This window comes from Kockovaella imperatae (assembly GCF_002102565.1).
Source record: "Kockovaella imperatae strain NRRL Y-17943 chromosome Unknown BD324scaffold_5, whole genome shotgun sequence".
Lineage (NCBI taxonomy): Eukaryota > Fungi > Basidiomycota > Tremellomycetes > Tremellales > Cuniculitremaceae > Kockovaella > Kockovaella imperatae.
This window is the reverse complement of record NW_019028945.1, coordinates 1,161,857-1,176,062: the sequence shown is the minus strand read 5'-3', so window position 1 is coordinate 1,176,062 and position 14,206 is coordinate 1,161,857. Positions and strand designations below refer to the sequence as shown.

General features: G+C 52.2%; 5 protein-coding genes across 5 annotated transcripts; all 5 read right to left on the bottom strand.

Annotated features, from left to right (window-relative positions):
• Positions 1–61: 61 nt before the first annotated feature.
• BD324DRAFT_417001 (general substrate transporter) lies at positions 62–2,199 on the bottom strand. The gene is made up of 4 exons (XM_022012723.1): positions 1,891–2,199; positions 1,704–1,820; positions 390–1,644; positions 62–329 (listed from the first exon to the last, which is right to left on the bottom strand). Exons 1-4 carry the CDS (start codon positions 1,987–1,989, stop codon positions 184–186), a joined length of 1,617 nt encoding a protein of 538 aa, XP_021872007.1. The 5' UTR covers positions 1,990–2,199; the 3' UTR covers positions 62–183.
• A 644-nt stretch (positions 2,200–2,843) lies between these two features.
• BD324DRAFT_624226 (hypothetical protein) lies at positions 2,844–3,504 on the bottom strand. The gene has a single exon (XM_022015670.1). The coding sequence runs from the start codon at positions 3,481–3,483 to the stop codon at positions 3,025–3,027; it is 459 nt and encodes a 152-aa protein (XP_021872006.1). The 5' UTR covers positions 3,484–3,504; the 3' UTR covers positions 2,844–3,024.
• A 119-nt stretch (positions 3,505–3,623) lies between these two features.
• BD324DRAFT_608403 (hypothetical protein) lies at positions 3,624–7,827 on the bottom strand (the record flags this gene model as incomplete). Its single annotated transcript, XM_022014111.1, has 10 exons — positions 3,624–3,652; positions 3,724–4,611; positions 4,650–5,262; positions 5,309–5,419; positions 5,467–5,844; positions 5,895–6,757; positions 6,808–6,992; positions 7,038–7,131; positions 7,186–7,448; positions 7,502–7,827. 10 exons carry the CDS (start codon positions 7,825–7,827, stop codon positions 3,624–3,626), a joined length of 3,750 nt encoding a protein of 1,249 aa, XP_021872005.1.
• Positions 7,828–8,655: 828 nt separating this feature from the next.
• Positions 8,656–9,470, bottom strand: BD324DRAFT_624222 (hypothetical protein). The gene has a single exon (XM_022015669.1). It carries the CDS (start codon positions 9,248–9,250, stop codon positions 8,783–8,785), a length of 468 nt encoding a protein of 155 aa, XP_021872004.1. The 5' UTR covers positions 9,251–9,470; the 3' UTR covers positions 8,656–8,782.
• A 1,058-nt stretch (positions 9,471–10,528) lies between these two features.
• BD324DRAFT_642005 (putative plasma membrane protein) lies at positions 10,529–13,967 on the bottom strand (the record flags this gene model as incomplete). The annotated part of the gene is made up of 17 exons (XM_022017461.1): positions 10,529–10,577; positions 10,631–10,737; positions 10,781–10,851; positions 10,952–11,383; positions 11,439–11,702; positions 11,744–11,774; positions 11,821–11,894; positions 11,943–11,974; positions 12,024–12,089; positions 12,135–12,157; positions 12,207–12,265; positions 12,311–12,481; positions 12,538–12,845; positions 12,899–12,976; positions 13,019–13,077; positions 13,126–13,573; positions 13,732–13,967. The coding sequence occupies 17 exons, from the start codon at positions 13,965–13,967 to the stop codon at positions 10,529–10,531; spliced, it is 2,508 nt and encodes an 835-aa protein (XP_021872003.1).
• Between the last annotated feature and the right edge of the window lie 239 nt (positions 13,968–14,206).

The window sequence follows — 14,206 nt, the reverse complement described above, 5'->3', positions numbered from 1 at the left end:
CGCCTAACACATATGGCTGTGCTCAGCTCAATCGAGCGCCGTTCATTCAGAGCACCATTGTTGCTATTACTCACGTTGCATACATGTGCGATGCTATGTAGACGTCGAGTCAAACTACAAACACAAAACCACGGATGAAGAGGAATTGAACGAAACACGCCGACACGCCCACTTTCCCCCCTTTTACATGTTGGTGGTGACTGGTGATCTACCATCTTCGTACTTTTCGTTGAAGTGCTCGACCTGTTCCAACTGTTGCTTGTTGGAGTCCTGGAAGTGTGTACGAGCGACGATGGCATTCTCTTGACCATCGAACAAGGCGGCGATTTCTGCGAGGATAAAAATATCAGCTCTGGACCTAGACAGTAGCGATGTGGCCCTTGACTCACCTTCCAAGGACAATGGTCCGTTCTTGCCCTTTGTCTCGAGCATGAACATCCAGACGTAACCGAACTCAAAGACGAGCCAGACACAGTAGAAGATGTAGTACTTCCATCCGAGCTTCTCGAGAGCGATAGGGTTGACGTATTGGTTGAAGATGAGGGAAAGATCAATGGCAAAGGAGAAAATGATGAATCCCTTGGCTCGGATCAAGAATGGCAAGATTTCAACAGTGTAAGAGACCAGGAGACCGTTGAGAGCAGCGTTGTAGGACATGTAGTAGAGGAAGATGAAGGCGATGACGGCGTGACCTGCGGATTTGTTGGGGTGGATGGGGTCACCAGCGGCGTTGACATCCTTGGCAGACTCGGCGTAAAGAGCAGAGCAGATGGTCTGAAGAGTGAAGAAAACGATCATGCAACCAATGCCACCGAGACACAAGACTCGTCGACCGAGTTTGTCGATAAGCAATGCGAAAGTGATCGAGGTGATGTAGTTGAAGATTTGGAGCACACCATTGATCAAAGTCTGATCAAATGGATTGGTGATACCGACGGCTTTGAGGACCTTGCTGAGGTAGTAAGAGACGAGACCGTTACCTGACCACTGAGAGAAGAAGGCGAGACCGATGATGATTCGCATTCGCTTCAAGTTGCCCGGGTCCCTGAAGAGCGAGATCCAGGTGACAGACCTGGCCTGTTGTTCAAGCTCGATTGCGGCCTCGATTTCGTCAATTTCGAATTGGATCAGAGGGTCGGACATGTCTCCGCCGCAGTGGTATTGCCCGATGACTCGTCGAGCCTGGTCCTCCCTGCCTTTGCTGACGAGCCATCGAGGAGATTCGGGGATGAAGAAGATGAACAGCATCTGAATGATAGAGGGAAGACCTTGGAGGACAGAGGGGATTCGCCAAGACCAGTTGTTGGTCAATTGGAAGGTACCGAAAGTTGCCCAAGCAGCCACGATAGATCCAAGGTACCAGGTCGTGTTGTACAGTGAGGTGATGGGAGCTCGATGGACAGGGAAAGCGATCTCAGTGATGAGCAGCGGAGCAGCAGTGGCAGCAATACCCAAACCGAATCCGATCAAAGCACGAGCGCCGATGAACATGCCGATGTCCTGAGCGGCGGTCTGGATAGCTACTGCGATGATCATGATAGTGCAACCGATGAAGATTCCCATTCGACGACCGAATCGATCGGCGATTCCTCCAGCAATGGGGAGGGAGGCGAAACCTCCAATGGATTGAATGGCATTAAAGAGCTGGTTGGGACGAAAGGGTCAGTGGCGATTTCGATTTCTGGACTTCCACTGATACTCACACCGAGGAGACCACCTTGAGGGTTGTGGAAATAATCTTCCCAGTACGGCAACGATTGCAATCCGTTCATCATGGATCCATCGTATCCGTTTGTCATGGATGTGATGAGGATTAAGAACTGGCCGGAGGAAGAGTGTCAGTGGCGATTAATTGTCACCAGGCTCTTTCCACCACAAAGATGGACTCACACAGATCATCGTGAGCTTGAGCAGGTGACCACGGTACCATCTAGTGTCCCTTCCGGACATCATGACGGCCATGGCGTCCATCGTGTTACCGGCCTCCATTGTAGGCTATGTGGATGTTGGGGTGTAAGGCTGTAGCCGCCGAGAGGTTGTGATATGCTGGTGCTGATGATGGATGACCAGTTGACAGAGAAGGACGGTCGTATCCGAGGGGTAGAGAGAAAGAGAGCTTCTCGCGTGTCTTGTCTTATTATAATAAGAAGGTTCGGATTCGAGAGCTAGCTGAAGCGGACGTCGCAAGTTTTTTTTTTACCCTTCTTCTCCATTACATACTGTCTTTGTTGCTCCGGTCAACTGGGCGCTGCGGGGCTGCAGACTACTGTCAGGGGGGCGTCACGTCAGGTCAGGTCCAGGCGAAAGGCAAGGCGCAGCGGAACGTCGATGCGGGGGGGAAACCATTTCATGAGGAATACCCCGATCAACTGTACGTTGACTGACCAATTGCTCCATGCAGTAAAAGATTCACATGAGACCACCCCCGCCGTAGATTGATTTATTTTTAAAAAAAGCCTGGGGAGGGCGGGGAGGCAATCCAATGCTTCCGGTGAAAACTGCGGTATCCTCCGTAGATGAACAGGGCTGCTTTGCTGCTCCCCCCCAGCGGAGGATTAGGTCGGTGGAATAATGACTTGAATGGCGACGAAATGTATAGGGTTTCGAGAAGGAAAGAGGGGATCTGGACCCGGGAGGCGGACAAGGAAGGTAGGTCGTCATGTGGCAGATCTGTCCCTGTGGCGGGACTATGGTGCGGGATCAATGGGAAAAATCTCTTTTTGCCACTGTGACCCGGTAACCCGCAATCATTGACCCGCAGCGCAACGAACTCGCCGCACAATCAGTTTATCCGAGATCAAAGGGTTGTTGGGTGGTACCTGTCAAACAAAACATTCCTCCTTCCTGTATGAACGAGAGGTACAGGCAGTCAGTGCCTTTCTTTCCCCCATCGTTGATTCGTCAAATCACACGACGACGACGACGACGACGAAGACGGGCTCGAGTGTCGACGCCGGGCCACGAACACGCCACTCGGTGAATTCAACGGGCCTTTTCTTCATGATCATGGCTCCGTGAACGGTGTTATCGTGGATGAATATGTATCCGGAGACCCACATTCCCAAATCCCGGACTTGGATCGGTCGGTCGGTCGGTCGGTCGGCCTATCTCCTTGGCGGGGTACAAGTCCCCCCGTCGGCGAGTAACTGATCGACAGGTTCCATCTAGAGAGACCAAAAGAGAGGGCGGCGTAATCGAAATATGCACCGAAATGGACCTCAAAAGTAACCGATGATAACGAAGGATTGTCTCCGAGCTGTTGACAGGTGTGGACTGCTGATCTGAACAGGTTGAGACAAGTCCCCTTTGACAGTCGCGCGTCGAACACATCCTCGCCCGCTGAGACCGCTCACAGTATCTCGTTGCAATACGATGAATCGACTGAAGGATCCTCGAGCTCCGGGTGGTGCAATCCTTGGAATTCAATCCAAGTTTACGAGGACGCACGCGACACCTTGACCGCTGCCAATCGAGGTCCCTCATCAAGGCACTATCTATGACTCAGGCACAGTTAGACCGGATAATACATCACAACAACACACAATACACAGAGATGTGATGAATATGACTTCTGACCAAGAGCTAAGAATGGCAGATACACACCGTCTCCTCCACAAAGGGAATCACGCTGCCTCCTCATCCTCCTCACCAACTGCACGTAGTGACATCAGCACAGGTCTTTATGTCACACCATCACGCCATGCCCGCTCCACTCAAACTCACCAAAAGCCAGGGGCTCGCCATGCTTGTATCGTGCAGGACTAGGCTCCCTTCCAGGCGTCAGATCAAAAATGACTCCGGGCGGTTTCATCTCGTCATTGGCAATGCCAGCAGCAGTGACATCGGGCGGTGTGAGTCGATCAGGGTCATACGCTTGAAATCGAGAGGCGGCAGCATGAGGTGGAAGATCATGCTCATCGGCTTGACTCTCTCCTCCCTCGTGCCCATAGTCATATTCTCTCCTTGAAGGCGAATCACCGTATTCCAACGAAGATGCAGGCTCGAAATCGCTCGAAGCCGTCGATGCTCGACTATAGCCATCGACTATGCGGTGGATGGTATCGCGATCTCTAGGCCGAGTAGGAGAAGGAGACAAGATCTGAACGGGATTTTGGTCTGCTGAAGCTGTGGATACTCGCGGAGGCGTCAAGTCGCTTAGGTCATTTGATTTGGGAGGGACCACGGGCGGTCCATCTGCTTCGGCCGACTCGAGTGTCTCCATTAAGGGTGGTACAGGTTTTCGTTTCCAACTTGGGAACCTTGCCAGATCGGCTCCCTCCTCGGGCGTCATAGGGTCATGCTCGTGCGCGTCTGTCGAACCGGAGGTTTCGGGACTGTGCGAAGCATATAGAGCAGCTTGGTCTGATAGACCACCGTACCCTCGTCCAGCTCCATTCCGGTGATCTTCATCGCACGACGCGTCATCAAAGGATCGATGTGCCGCATATGGGTCAAAGTCGGCTGGTAATGCCTGAGGATGGGGCGAGTATTGTCTGGGTGGATGAGGAGAGACTGGTAGACCGCCAATTTGACTCGTCTTGAGGTGCTTGGCGATAGGAGGAGGAGCATCTTGACGATCCATCCGCCGGGCTCCATTCGCGATGAGAATGTCTGATTTGTCAGCAGGCCATCCCAAGAACAGTGCCTACCCATCCATTTATCATCGTCTGGATCTCTGACTCGCCCACTGACACCCTTTGACGGTTTGATCACCACCTCCTTGGCATCGTCAGGACTGCTGAGCCCACTTGCAGACTGAATCTCGAAATCGACCTCTTTCGCCCTCTGCCTCTCTGGGTCTCGCTTGTACTTGTCCCTCATGGCCTCATCCATCTTAGACGCCTTCAACGACCTATCCCGGTTCTTGATATTGCTGAAGAATGAAGCCTTGCCTTCGTTCACCTTGGCTTCTTCGACTGGATCGGAAGGTTTACCAGATGATCGAGTGCGACTTCGTGACATGTCTCGCTTGGTAGGAGACACCGATGCACCGGCTGGGGAGCGTGGAAGGACCGACTTGATATTGACATCGGGAGTAATGTGCCAGATGGCAGTATGAGGAGCTTCGGCCTTGGACGAGAGGGTGAGCTTCTTGGTCCGATCTCGATGGATCAACATTCGATCAAAGTCGGTGTTCTCCCATTGCGAGGCGGCGCGAGGTGAGCGCGATGTGGCGCCGGATCCACCTGTCCGCTTCTTCTTAGTTCCAAACAGGCCAAATGTCTTCTTCTGCTTAGGATCCGCAATGGCAACTTGGTAGTCCTGCGGGATTGCTCAGCTCTGCACACGAAGATTTCCCTGAGCTAACCGTCGGCACTCGCTCCTCGAATAAGAAGCACAATTCAGAACTCCTAGGATCTGCCAGGGGGTCCGCGCCATTGCAATCCTCGTTCCGCGAAGGCCGAGCCTTGTATTCGATCTGCAGACTCATCAGCAGCATTTCATTGCAATGTCGGGAGCTCTCACCAAGACCCAATTAGCCTCTTTAAACGTCAACTCTTCCCTATCTGCCCAACCTCCACCCATCATCCAATCGGCCCAGCAATCAAGAAACGCCTCTTCAAGGTACACTCTTCCCTTCCCATCGGCTCTCGAACCAGGATCTTGACTGACGCTTGCCCCGACTCTAGGTGTCGTATCGTAGTTGAAGGGCACGGCCTCCTTTTGGCTCTTTTGAAGACGCTTATGCAGCTCATCTCGCTCTTTTGGCCAGTCCGTGATGGATTCAGAGAGTGGGGCCGAGAAGGTGAGGGAGGCGTCAAGTAGTGGATCTGTCCGTTGGAAACCACCAGAATCCGAGGCAAATTCTGACCAGTCCATCGTTCGCCGTCTTTCTGAAATCCCCTTGAAAGTCATCAGTATCAAATACCACATCGAAAACTCGCTCGACTCACCTGCTTGGCACTTTCCGTCAGGTCGAATTGTAGTTTCGTTCGAAGCTCCTCCCTGCTTCTTAAAGGACTATCAAATCCTCCTTCTTCGAACATGCTCCATTCTTTCCCGGCCAAACTTGCCCAACGCGCTTCATCCTCACTTTCTCCCTCTGCTCGCCTCTCTCGACGATTCTGAGGAGGTGAAACACCAGGCTTCTGAGCCCGACCGTACGACATTTTCCTCGCGAGATCAGCAGAAGAAGTGCTCGTCGAAGCAGATAAGGGCAGCATCTCCTTGATTGCCATTCTGCGTCTCCAAGCGGAGGTAAATTTGGGTCGACCAGACTCCCCTCGACGACCGCGGAGAATGACTCTATCCCAGGCGTCCCATGAACCTACCACGTCCCCTGCCCAAGACTCGGTCTGAAGAACAAGATCTTTTGAATAAGATCTCACAGTCCGACTTGCTCGCTCGCAGCGGACTACGCGGGCACCTTTACGTGGATTGGCTCGAGCGAGATCGCCATCAGACGCAACCATCGAGGGATAACCCGCCACCCAGTCCTTCAATCTCGATGGCAGGTCCGTCAATCCTAGTCCGCCTTGCTTGGACGAGGATCGAACGTAGGCGAGAAGCAAATGCTCAGTCGCCGAGGCTGCCCGAACGAACATCGTATGCGCGGACATACAGGGAGATGAAGAGGGAATGTCGAACAGGAGGGGAGCGAATAATGAAGAGAGGGTATGAGGAGTAAGTCCAGAGATGTGCGAATAAGCGGCGAACTTGGACAAGAGAGAGAAGAGGGGAGTGAGGATTTGGTGAAAGACAGGTGCGGGGACAATGGCAGAAAGGTAAGGGAAGGCGTCCAGAGGGTAACTCGAGGCTAGAATCAAATCAGCTCAGCTCGGGCTCAGTAGGTCTCAGATGATTTACCCCTCTCTCGCCCCCTCCACTCTTCGTAGGCGTCCCAATCAAGCACTCCGTGACAAATTTCCCGCGATCCTTCCCTGATTCGAGTGATCCGACTGAGAGCCCATCTGAACAACCAAGCCAGCTCGTAATCCCTCGCAAACTGAAGATCCTGGGACCATGCATCGACTTTGCGAGAACTTGAGCTGCTGCGAGAGGGATATCAGCGCACAGCTCTCAGTACTGTCACTCACCTGATTGACTCTATGTAACCTTGTATCAAGGCTCGGGTCCGAGTGGGATTCAGGTCCAAAGCTTGATTTGAGAATAACATGGGAGTGGTGACGCCTGAGATGTCATCAAGCGGTCTCTATACGCCAAGAAGATGGCATTCTCGCTCACCTCGCCTACCCAGCTCTCGGCCCACATCATGTATAACCTTGCTGACATCCTCCAGACCCACCACAACCTTGGAGCCTACGCCACCTAAGAATCCATACGGTCGGATGCCAACGACATCTTCTGCAGAATAGAGGAAGGAGTCTAGCGAGACGGAATGTGACATGGATGAGACACGAGTAGGGAGGAAAGTGTATCTCTGATCCAGGAGAGCTTTAGGCGAAGCCGGCGGTGTGAGAGGGGCAGTAGTGGTGGATGGCAGCGTCCTGTCGTCGCAGGTCAGACATCACTAGCTATCGGTAGAAGTCCGAAGACTCACTTTGCCACCGCACCACCTGAACCCTGCATTGCCCCGAACTCGTCTGTCCCACTGCCTATACTGGAACGTTGAGCCTGATCGAACGACATGTATCCTTGTGCCGGGCCATTCCCAGATGATGTTGATGATGAGGACGGCGACTGGATGCCTAGCCCATGGATTCGCCCTCCTAGAGGCTTCAGCGGGGCCCGAGCAGAGTCTACTACCCCTTCAGTGCTGTGGGGAGTATCACGCCATTTCACTGGCATGGTTTGCGAATGATTGGATGAAGATGAAGACTTGTCTCTCCAAGGATGAGAGGCGGATCGACCGAACAGAGTCGGCATGATGATAGTGTTACAGTGGTGTTTCTGCTGTATGATTGTGTCTCCTGTATGATTTCAAGGAACGAATGCCCCGTCGTTTCCAGGCACACCTTGTCGCCGACTGAGGCAATGTTACGTGAGCGGAGGCGTGTACGGCTTGGAATGAAGGCCTCTGATGGTTTGAAACGGTGAAGTAGACCAAGATAAGGATATACTATTGTCTGTGTGAGTGAAACGTGACGACCGATGACGAGTTGTGACAAGTCGGTGGAGGACGAGAAGCGAGTGGTATTTCCGGCCAGAAGGAAACGAGGGTAGTGACGGGAGGAGGAGATGGGAGACGGTGCTGCGCAACAGCGATGCAGTCGGTGGTGTCCAGCTTGACCAGCAAGGCGGTCGGTGAGGTCTCGTGTACCAGTCGACGATATAGTGTCGCTCAAAGACAGCTAGCTATGTACCTCCTGAAGCTTGAGACGAGTGTCCGAGCGGACGAATGGGTTCCCTTTGGCCCCAGGCGACGATGTGAACCGACCTTGACGGAATTGGCCAGCACTTCTGATTTCGATGCGCTGTCCACAATCGTACGCTCTCGCCGCTGCTGCTGCTGCTACTCGTCGCCAACAACAACAATGACAACGAACAACAACAATAGACTCGAAGTTATCCGCGCTCTCACCTCCTTCCGACAAACGCACCCGACAACCCGGTTTCAAATTTTCCTGACGTTTCATCATGATACCGTACCACGTGGTGAGGGTGGGGTTGTGGCATTGGCCAAAATGGTGCGTGACAGTTGTTCTGGCGATGGCAAGGAGGCATGTATGGGCGGGGTGGATGGATTGAGTCAGCCAGAAGCTCTTAAAGATGCATTTAATCACGCGAGAATCCTAATTCCAGCATATACCAGAAAACAAACACACGACGACCTGCTCACACCTCAAGGGGAAAGACTCTAATCTCCAGCGTGGCGCCACTGTTACCATGGCTGAGTGTCATCTGCCCTGACGACCTTGCCTTCATCTCCATCCCTGTCGCCATGTACGACGGACGCGACGAGCTCGCCTCCCTTCTCGGGTTCGATGGCTCCCATCTGCTTCATTTTCTCCTTCCCGACGCCTCCTAGATCCGTAGCGAGCCATCCAGGACTGACGGTCAATACTTTGATCTTGTCATTTCCTAAGATCCTATAGAATTCCCTATACATCATATTGAGACCTGTCTTGGCCGATCGATATGCTGGAACTTGGAATATTTTCCCTTTCGGCCAGCCTGCATCGGGACTCTTGTTGACCATGAGTCCCTCGTTCTCCGTCTCGGCAACGGACGAGGTACCGGAAGTGATAAAAATCACGCGGGGGGATTCCGACTTGAACAGAAGAGGCATAAAGGCCTGGGTGACAAGCCAAGTCGAAGTGACGTTGACGTTCCAAGTCTTGTTCCACATGTCTCGTTCGGTCAACTGGTCTCCGACCAAAGCATCGAATTGTGCTCCTGCGTGACCGACATTCAGTCATGTCACCTCACCCCTCACACATCCTCTACCCCGTCCTTGACTCACCCGCATTGTTCACCAAGACATCGAGACGTCCTATATTCTTCTCAATCTGCTCGGCAACAGACGCAATCTCCTTATCATTCTCAATATCAAGCTGAATAGGTGAAGCGTCACTTTTGGAGTTAAAATATTCCTTTTTGACTTTTTCAATCGCCTCTTTGGCATTCGCGATAGATCTTCCACAGACGAGAACATGGTAAGGTTTGGAAGCGCGGAAGAGGGCTCGAACAGTCTCGAATCCGAGTCCTTTGTTCGCTCCGGTGATAAGAACGACTGGGAGGGATGACATGGTGGCTTCTCAGTCCTTCGGCGGAGAGTGAAGAAGAAGAACGAAGTCAGATCCTAGCCTATCGACACCAAGACTCATGAGCTATGTCTCTTCTTATGACGTTCTGCATCGTCAGGATCCATCCCTATTGCGTGAGTCTTCCGTTCATATAAACCTCTCGCCTCGCCCTTCAGCCATGCTTTGGAAATTCGGGTATGTAGTTTGACGTCACTCATGCCAATTTTACGCGAGCGGACTTTCTTTCTTTGTTTATTATAGTAGATCTGGTCGTGCTTTGCATTCGTTGGGGAGTCCTCTTGCCTGCTTGCCACTGTCAATCCAACCTGCCATCTTCATTCTGGGCTGCGAAGCGGCTCTGGGGATAGCTCGGGGATTCGCAAACCTTAGTAACCTGAGCGCTCCGAAAAAAGTTTGAATGGCATAAGCCGGGATCACCGAGAGTGACACAAAAACATCCGCGCCAAGGCATCCGTCGTGGCATCCCGAACCACCATGACCATCTCGCTCTTCATCCATACCGTCGAAGAGCTTCCTGTCCACAGCGACTGACTCTTCTCATCGGCTCGTGTCACTCTTCCGTCTGTCCCTAACGGGAGAAGGAACATTCCCATCCATCGTGGCAGAATCAACCCACTGGCGGACCACCCTAGCGCTTCGAGTGACATCAAGGCGAGTGTGCAAATCTGATTTGTCGCAATCGTTTGACATTCAGCCCATTCGAACGTGGGAACGTGGAGACTGAGATCTCATTTAGATAGACTATATCCCACTGTCTGAGGACATCAAGAAGTAAGCAATCTCTGGTACTCAAAGGTGAGATATGATGCACACAGGTCCAGGTCCAGCTCCGGAGCCTTCGTAATCGATACAGGATTAGTCTAAGGTGTGTTTACATCCCATCGAGGAGCAGGTGCCTTGATAGGGTAGCTGTTACGAGCAGGTTAGTGCTCAATCCTATATCAGACAGATGATGTACCCACCTGACGGTCTCACCGGCGCCTCGAGATTTTTCAACTTTGAAGTCGAATTGAAGTTCCCCACTTTCCAAGTAGTCGACAGATGCGTAGTTACGTCGCGGCTGACACAGCTGGAAAGACAGTCAACGATAGTGTGTCTCAGCTCTGACTCACCTTTCGCTTCATGACGCTTCCATCAGTATCCTTGTCAAAGAGTGGAATCATCTTCTCGTCCGTGCCTTTTGCTAGAATTTCATTAGCATACCGGGTGAATGCCACCCGGCCAATAGCTCACTATCTGTAGGCTCGGTCAGCACAGTTCAACGGCGCCTACTCATAACTCACGTAAAGTCCGATGCTTGTGTCCTCCTAGTATGGAGACCATCTTGGCCGCTCCAGGCGGTGGAGGCGTATTGACAATCGCACTCGTAATGACATTGAGCATATATCGATGGTCCTTCGCCGGTTCGAGCTTTTTTCTTCCGGCATGTTTGGAGAAGAGACATCCAACCGCTGCAAGATGAACATCACCAGATAAGAAAGTGATTCTCGCCCCCATCTCCAACGCCAGGTTCTGCGTCTCAAGGACGAGCCAATTGCGTTCCTTCTTGTGATAATTAGCGCACCAATGATCGTTCAGGTCGTCGAGGAGCTCCGAAGCTTGGTTGAATTTGTTGACCATGCCCCCCAAGCCCAAGGCGTTGTGTCGAGCTAGCACGTTGATGGGGTTATACTTGAGATCAAGGAAGTGCTCAAGGAAGGACATTCGGGGGTATGCTGACAGAGAGTGAGTTTCTGACCCGAAGGTTGGCAAGGTCATGGAGTATCTCACCGATAGGGACTCCAAGGAGGATGACAACTTGCTCCACACCAGCATACTTCTTGAGCTCGTTAAATGTCTTGTTGTACGTGTCCATCGTACAAATTTGTTTCTGCTTGCGCTCTGCACGACAATCCAGAGCCAGCATGACGACCTTCGGTCCAAGATACACCAGTAAAGAGTGCGATGGGAAAGGGATCCAAGCGCCAGGTTCTCCAATGATCATCGATTTGATAGGATGGGTTCCGGGGGTAGGGTTCGTCCCGTCAACCTCATCTGGGGCGTGTTAGGGAATTTCGTCTCAAGAGCAAGCTTACCATTGACGAAGAGCTGAAAGATCAGAAACCACTAGAGAGACGATGAGTAAAGCTGACCTCTGCGTTGAAGGGCTCACAAAGTATCCTCGACTGCCAACATATGACATGACGGGAGCAGCTTGAGTCTCATCATCATACGTGCCGAAGCCGTCTGAGGATTGTCAGCCTAAGACCTAATGAGCATGTAGCCTAGGCTCACCAATCAGGTCATGATCATCCAGCATATTGACCCTGGAAGCATGAGCGGCACGTCCCCAGGTCTTACAGAATCGGAGCTCACATCGGGATAGACGAGTTTGCTCGACCAAAAGCGTTGGACCGGAAGATCTTGCAATAGTGATTGAAGCTGGACACCGTCAGCTGTGGCTTCAGAAGTCAGGAGACTCCTCACTAGAACCGGTCAACAGCCGCTTTCTGGGGTTATCTATAAGCTGGGTTCACGCATCAGAAGCATCCAGCTCACGATTTCATCAGTGAGAGGGTGGGCCAGTTTTGATTTTCTGTCAGGCTCGTTGATCCAAGCTATAGCCATTCAGCAAAATGAAGAGGCTATTTTGCTAGACTCACGCTGAAGCTCTGGCTCTCGGATCAAAGCATCACAATAGATCTGATCACCTCCACCGACCATGCAGTGGAACGCCCTCTCGTGGTGTTTCAAGAGCAAATCTTCCCAGACTGGATCATATCCAGAATGATAGTCTCCTTTGAATTCGTCAGGGTTGACACCTGTTGAGAAGCCTGGGGATGAATCAGTGCTGTATATTGCTGGGATGCTATGGTGGACAATCACCCACCGTTACAGCTGTGCGCTGCCCAGTGCAGATTCTGACCGATATGAGGCAAGACAAAGTTGAGCTCTGCTCCCCCGTTCAACGTGTATTTCACAGTCATCTCGACCGATTGGAGTGGGATCTCGATGATGAATCGCCAAAAGCTGAATGAACCATTGTGTCCGGAAAAGGAGTGGAATTTTGTCGCTCGGAGGGTGACTGGTTCAAGGAGAGTCTGAGAAGAATCGTGCAACGTGGGCTTGATCTCGGAAGGGGAACTATATGGATGAAAGTTGAGATATAGCGACGGAGCCGGCTCGTATATGCTTCCTCTGGCCATACCATCAGTGAAACGGTCCTCCTGCAAGACTGAGAGGCAGCTCACTCGTCCGCCGTTACGACCATGGCGCCTCCTTGCCAGACATCTTTGATCGTCGTGTAGTAAGAGATAAGAGGTCCACACCTGTATATCTGTCAATCTTCAGCATCTTCACCTGCCACTCACATCAATTGCAGATGCGGTTCCATACCCTGCACGGCACTCCAATGCCTGGTAAGACCTGGCTTGTCCGACTCCGCACCATTTGGCGCTTTCAGGCCCTCCTCGACTACCCGAGTTGATCCAACTCCGGCCTCGACGTGATTCGTCCAACTCGATTGTGTCTCCTTGAATCGTTGTACTTCCTGAGCCGTAGGTCCGGGCGAAGTATGGGTTCCGCCCGCTTCTCCATTATGTTCCAAAGCACCTTGATCCATTCCACTGGGCTTGCCAGCATTCTCTTTCCCACCTTCTTCTTCCCTCGTACCCTTCGTACCTTCACCTTCCGGGACTTTATCATCGGGATCGCCGTTGATGGCAGAAGGGGCCGGACCGTTCATTGCTTCGAGCACTTTTCCATCCTGTAATGCGTCCGGTAAAACGTTCCCTGATAGAGAGCGTCGGGGGAGGTAGGTATGGAGATGTAGTGAAGGATGAGCGTAATACGACGCGTGAGCTGCTGCCGCGGCCTGACGAGACAGGTGTTCTGCTCGATGGTGAGTTCGCACGGATGTGTAGTCCCTGTGTGAAGTCAATCAGGAGCAACAAGTCAGCGCGACAGGACCTACATGCTGGCAGGGATCTAGTCTCGAGACCTATTGGGACCGATCAAAGAGAGTGAGGGAGAACGTCACGATCCGACGTATGGCAGACGCTGGGGATAGCGATGGCTGGCTGACCTTTGTCCAAGTGCTGCCGAGCGGTGGTGGTGAAGGGATAGGTGTATGGATGTCTGGCTTGGCGAGTATACTCTTATGATTTCGATCTGACTCGCCCTAGTCCCTCGCTCCGTGTATGCGCTACAGCTTACTGCTACAATACTCCGCCGATGTCCTAGGCGACGCTGCTCGTTGTCGTCCTTGTCGATGGTGCAGATGCGAAAAAGGTGCTGAACATTTATTGGGTTGAACGTCATTTAGTCTTGGCACATGTTGACAACGGAAGCAAAATACAGTAGTTTGAAGGATCCATACGTGCATTGAGGTCTACCAACGCACATGTATTTTTCTGTACCACCTGAGAGATCTCTCTCTCTGTACTCGAAAGTCGCTTTGTCCCATATGATGTATGACCTGAGCCAGCCACATGTGCAAAGACAGGGAGCCAATGAGAGACCCCACGTTCCTCTCTCTCTCTCTCACATGCAAGCTCCCG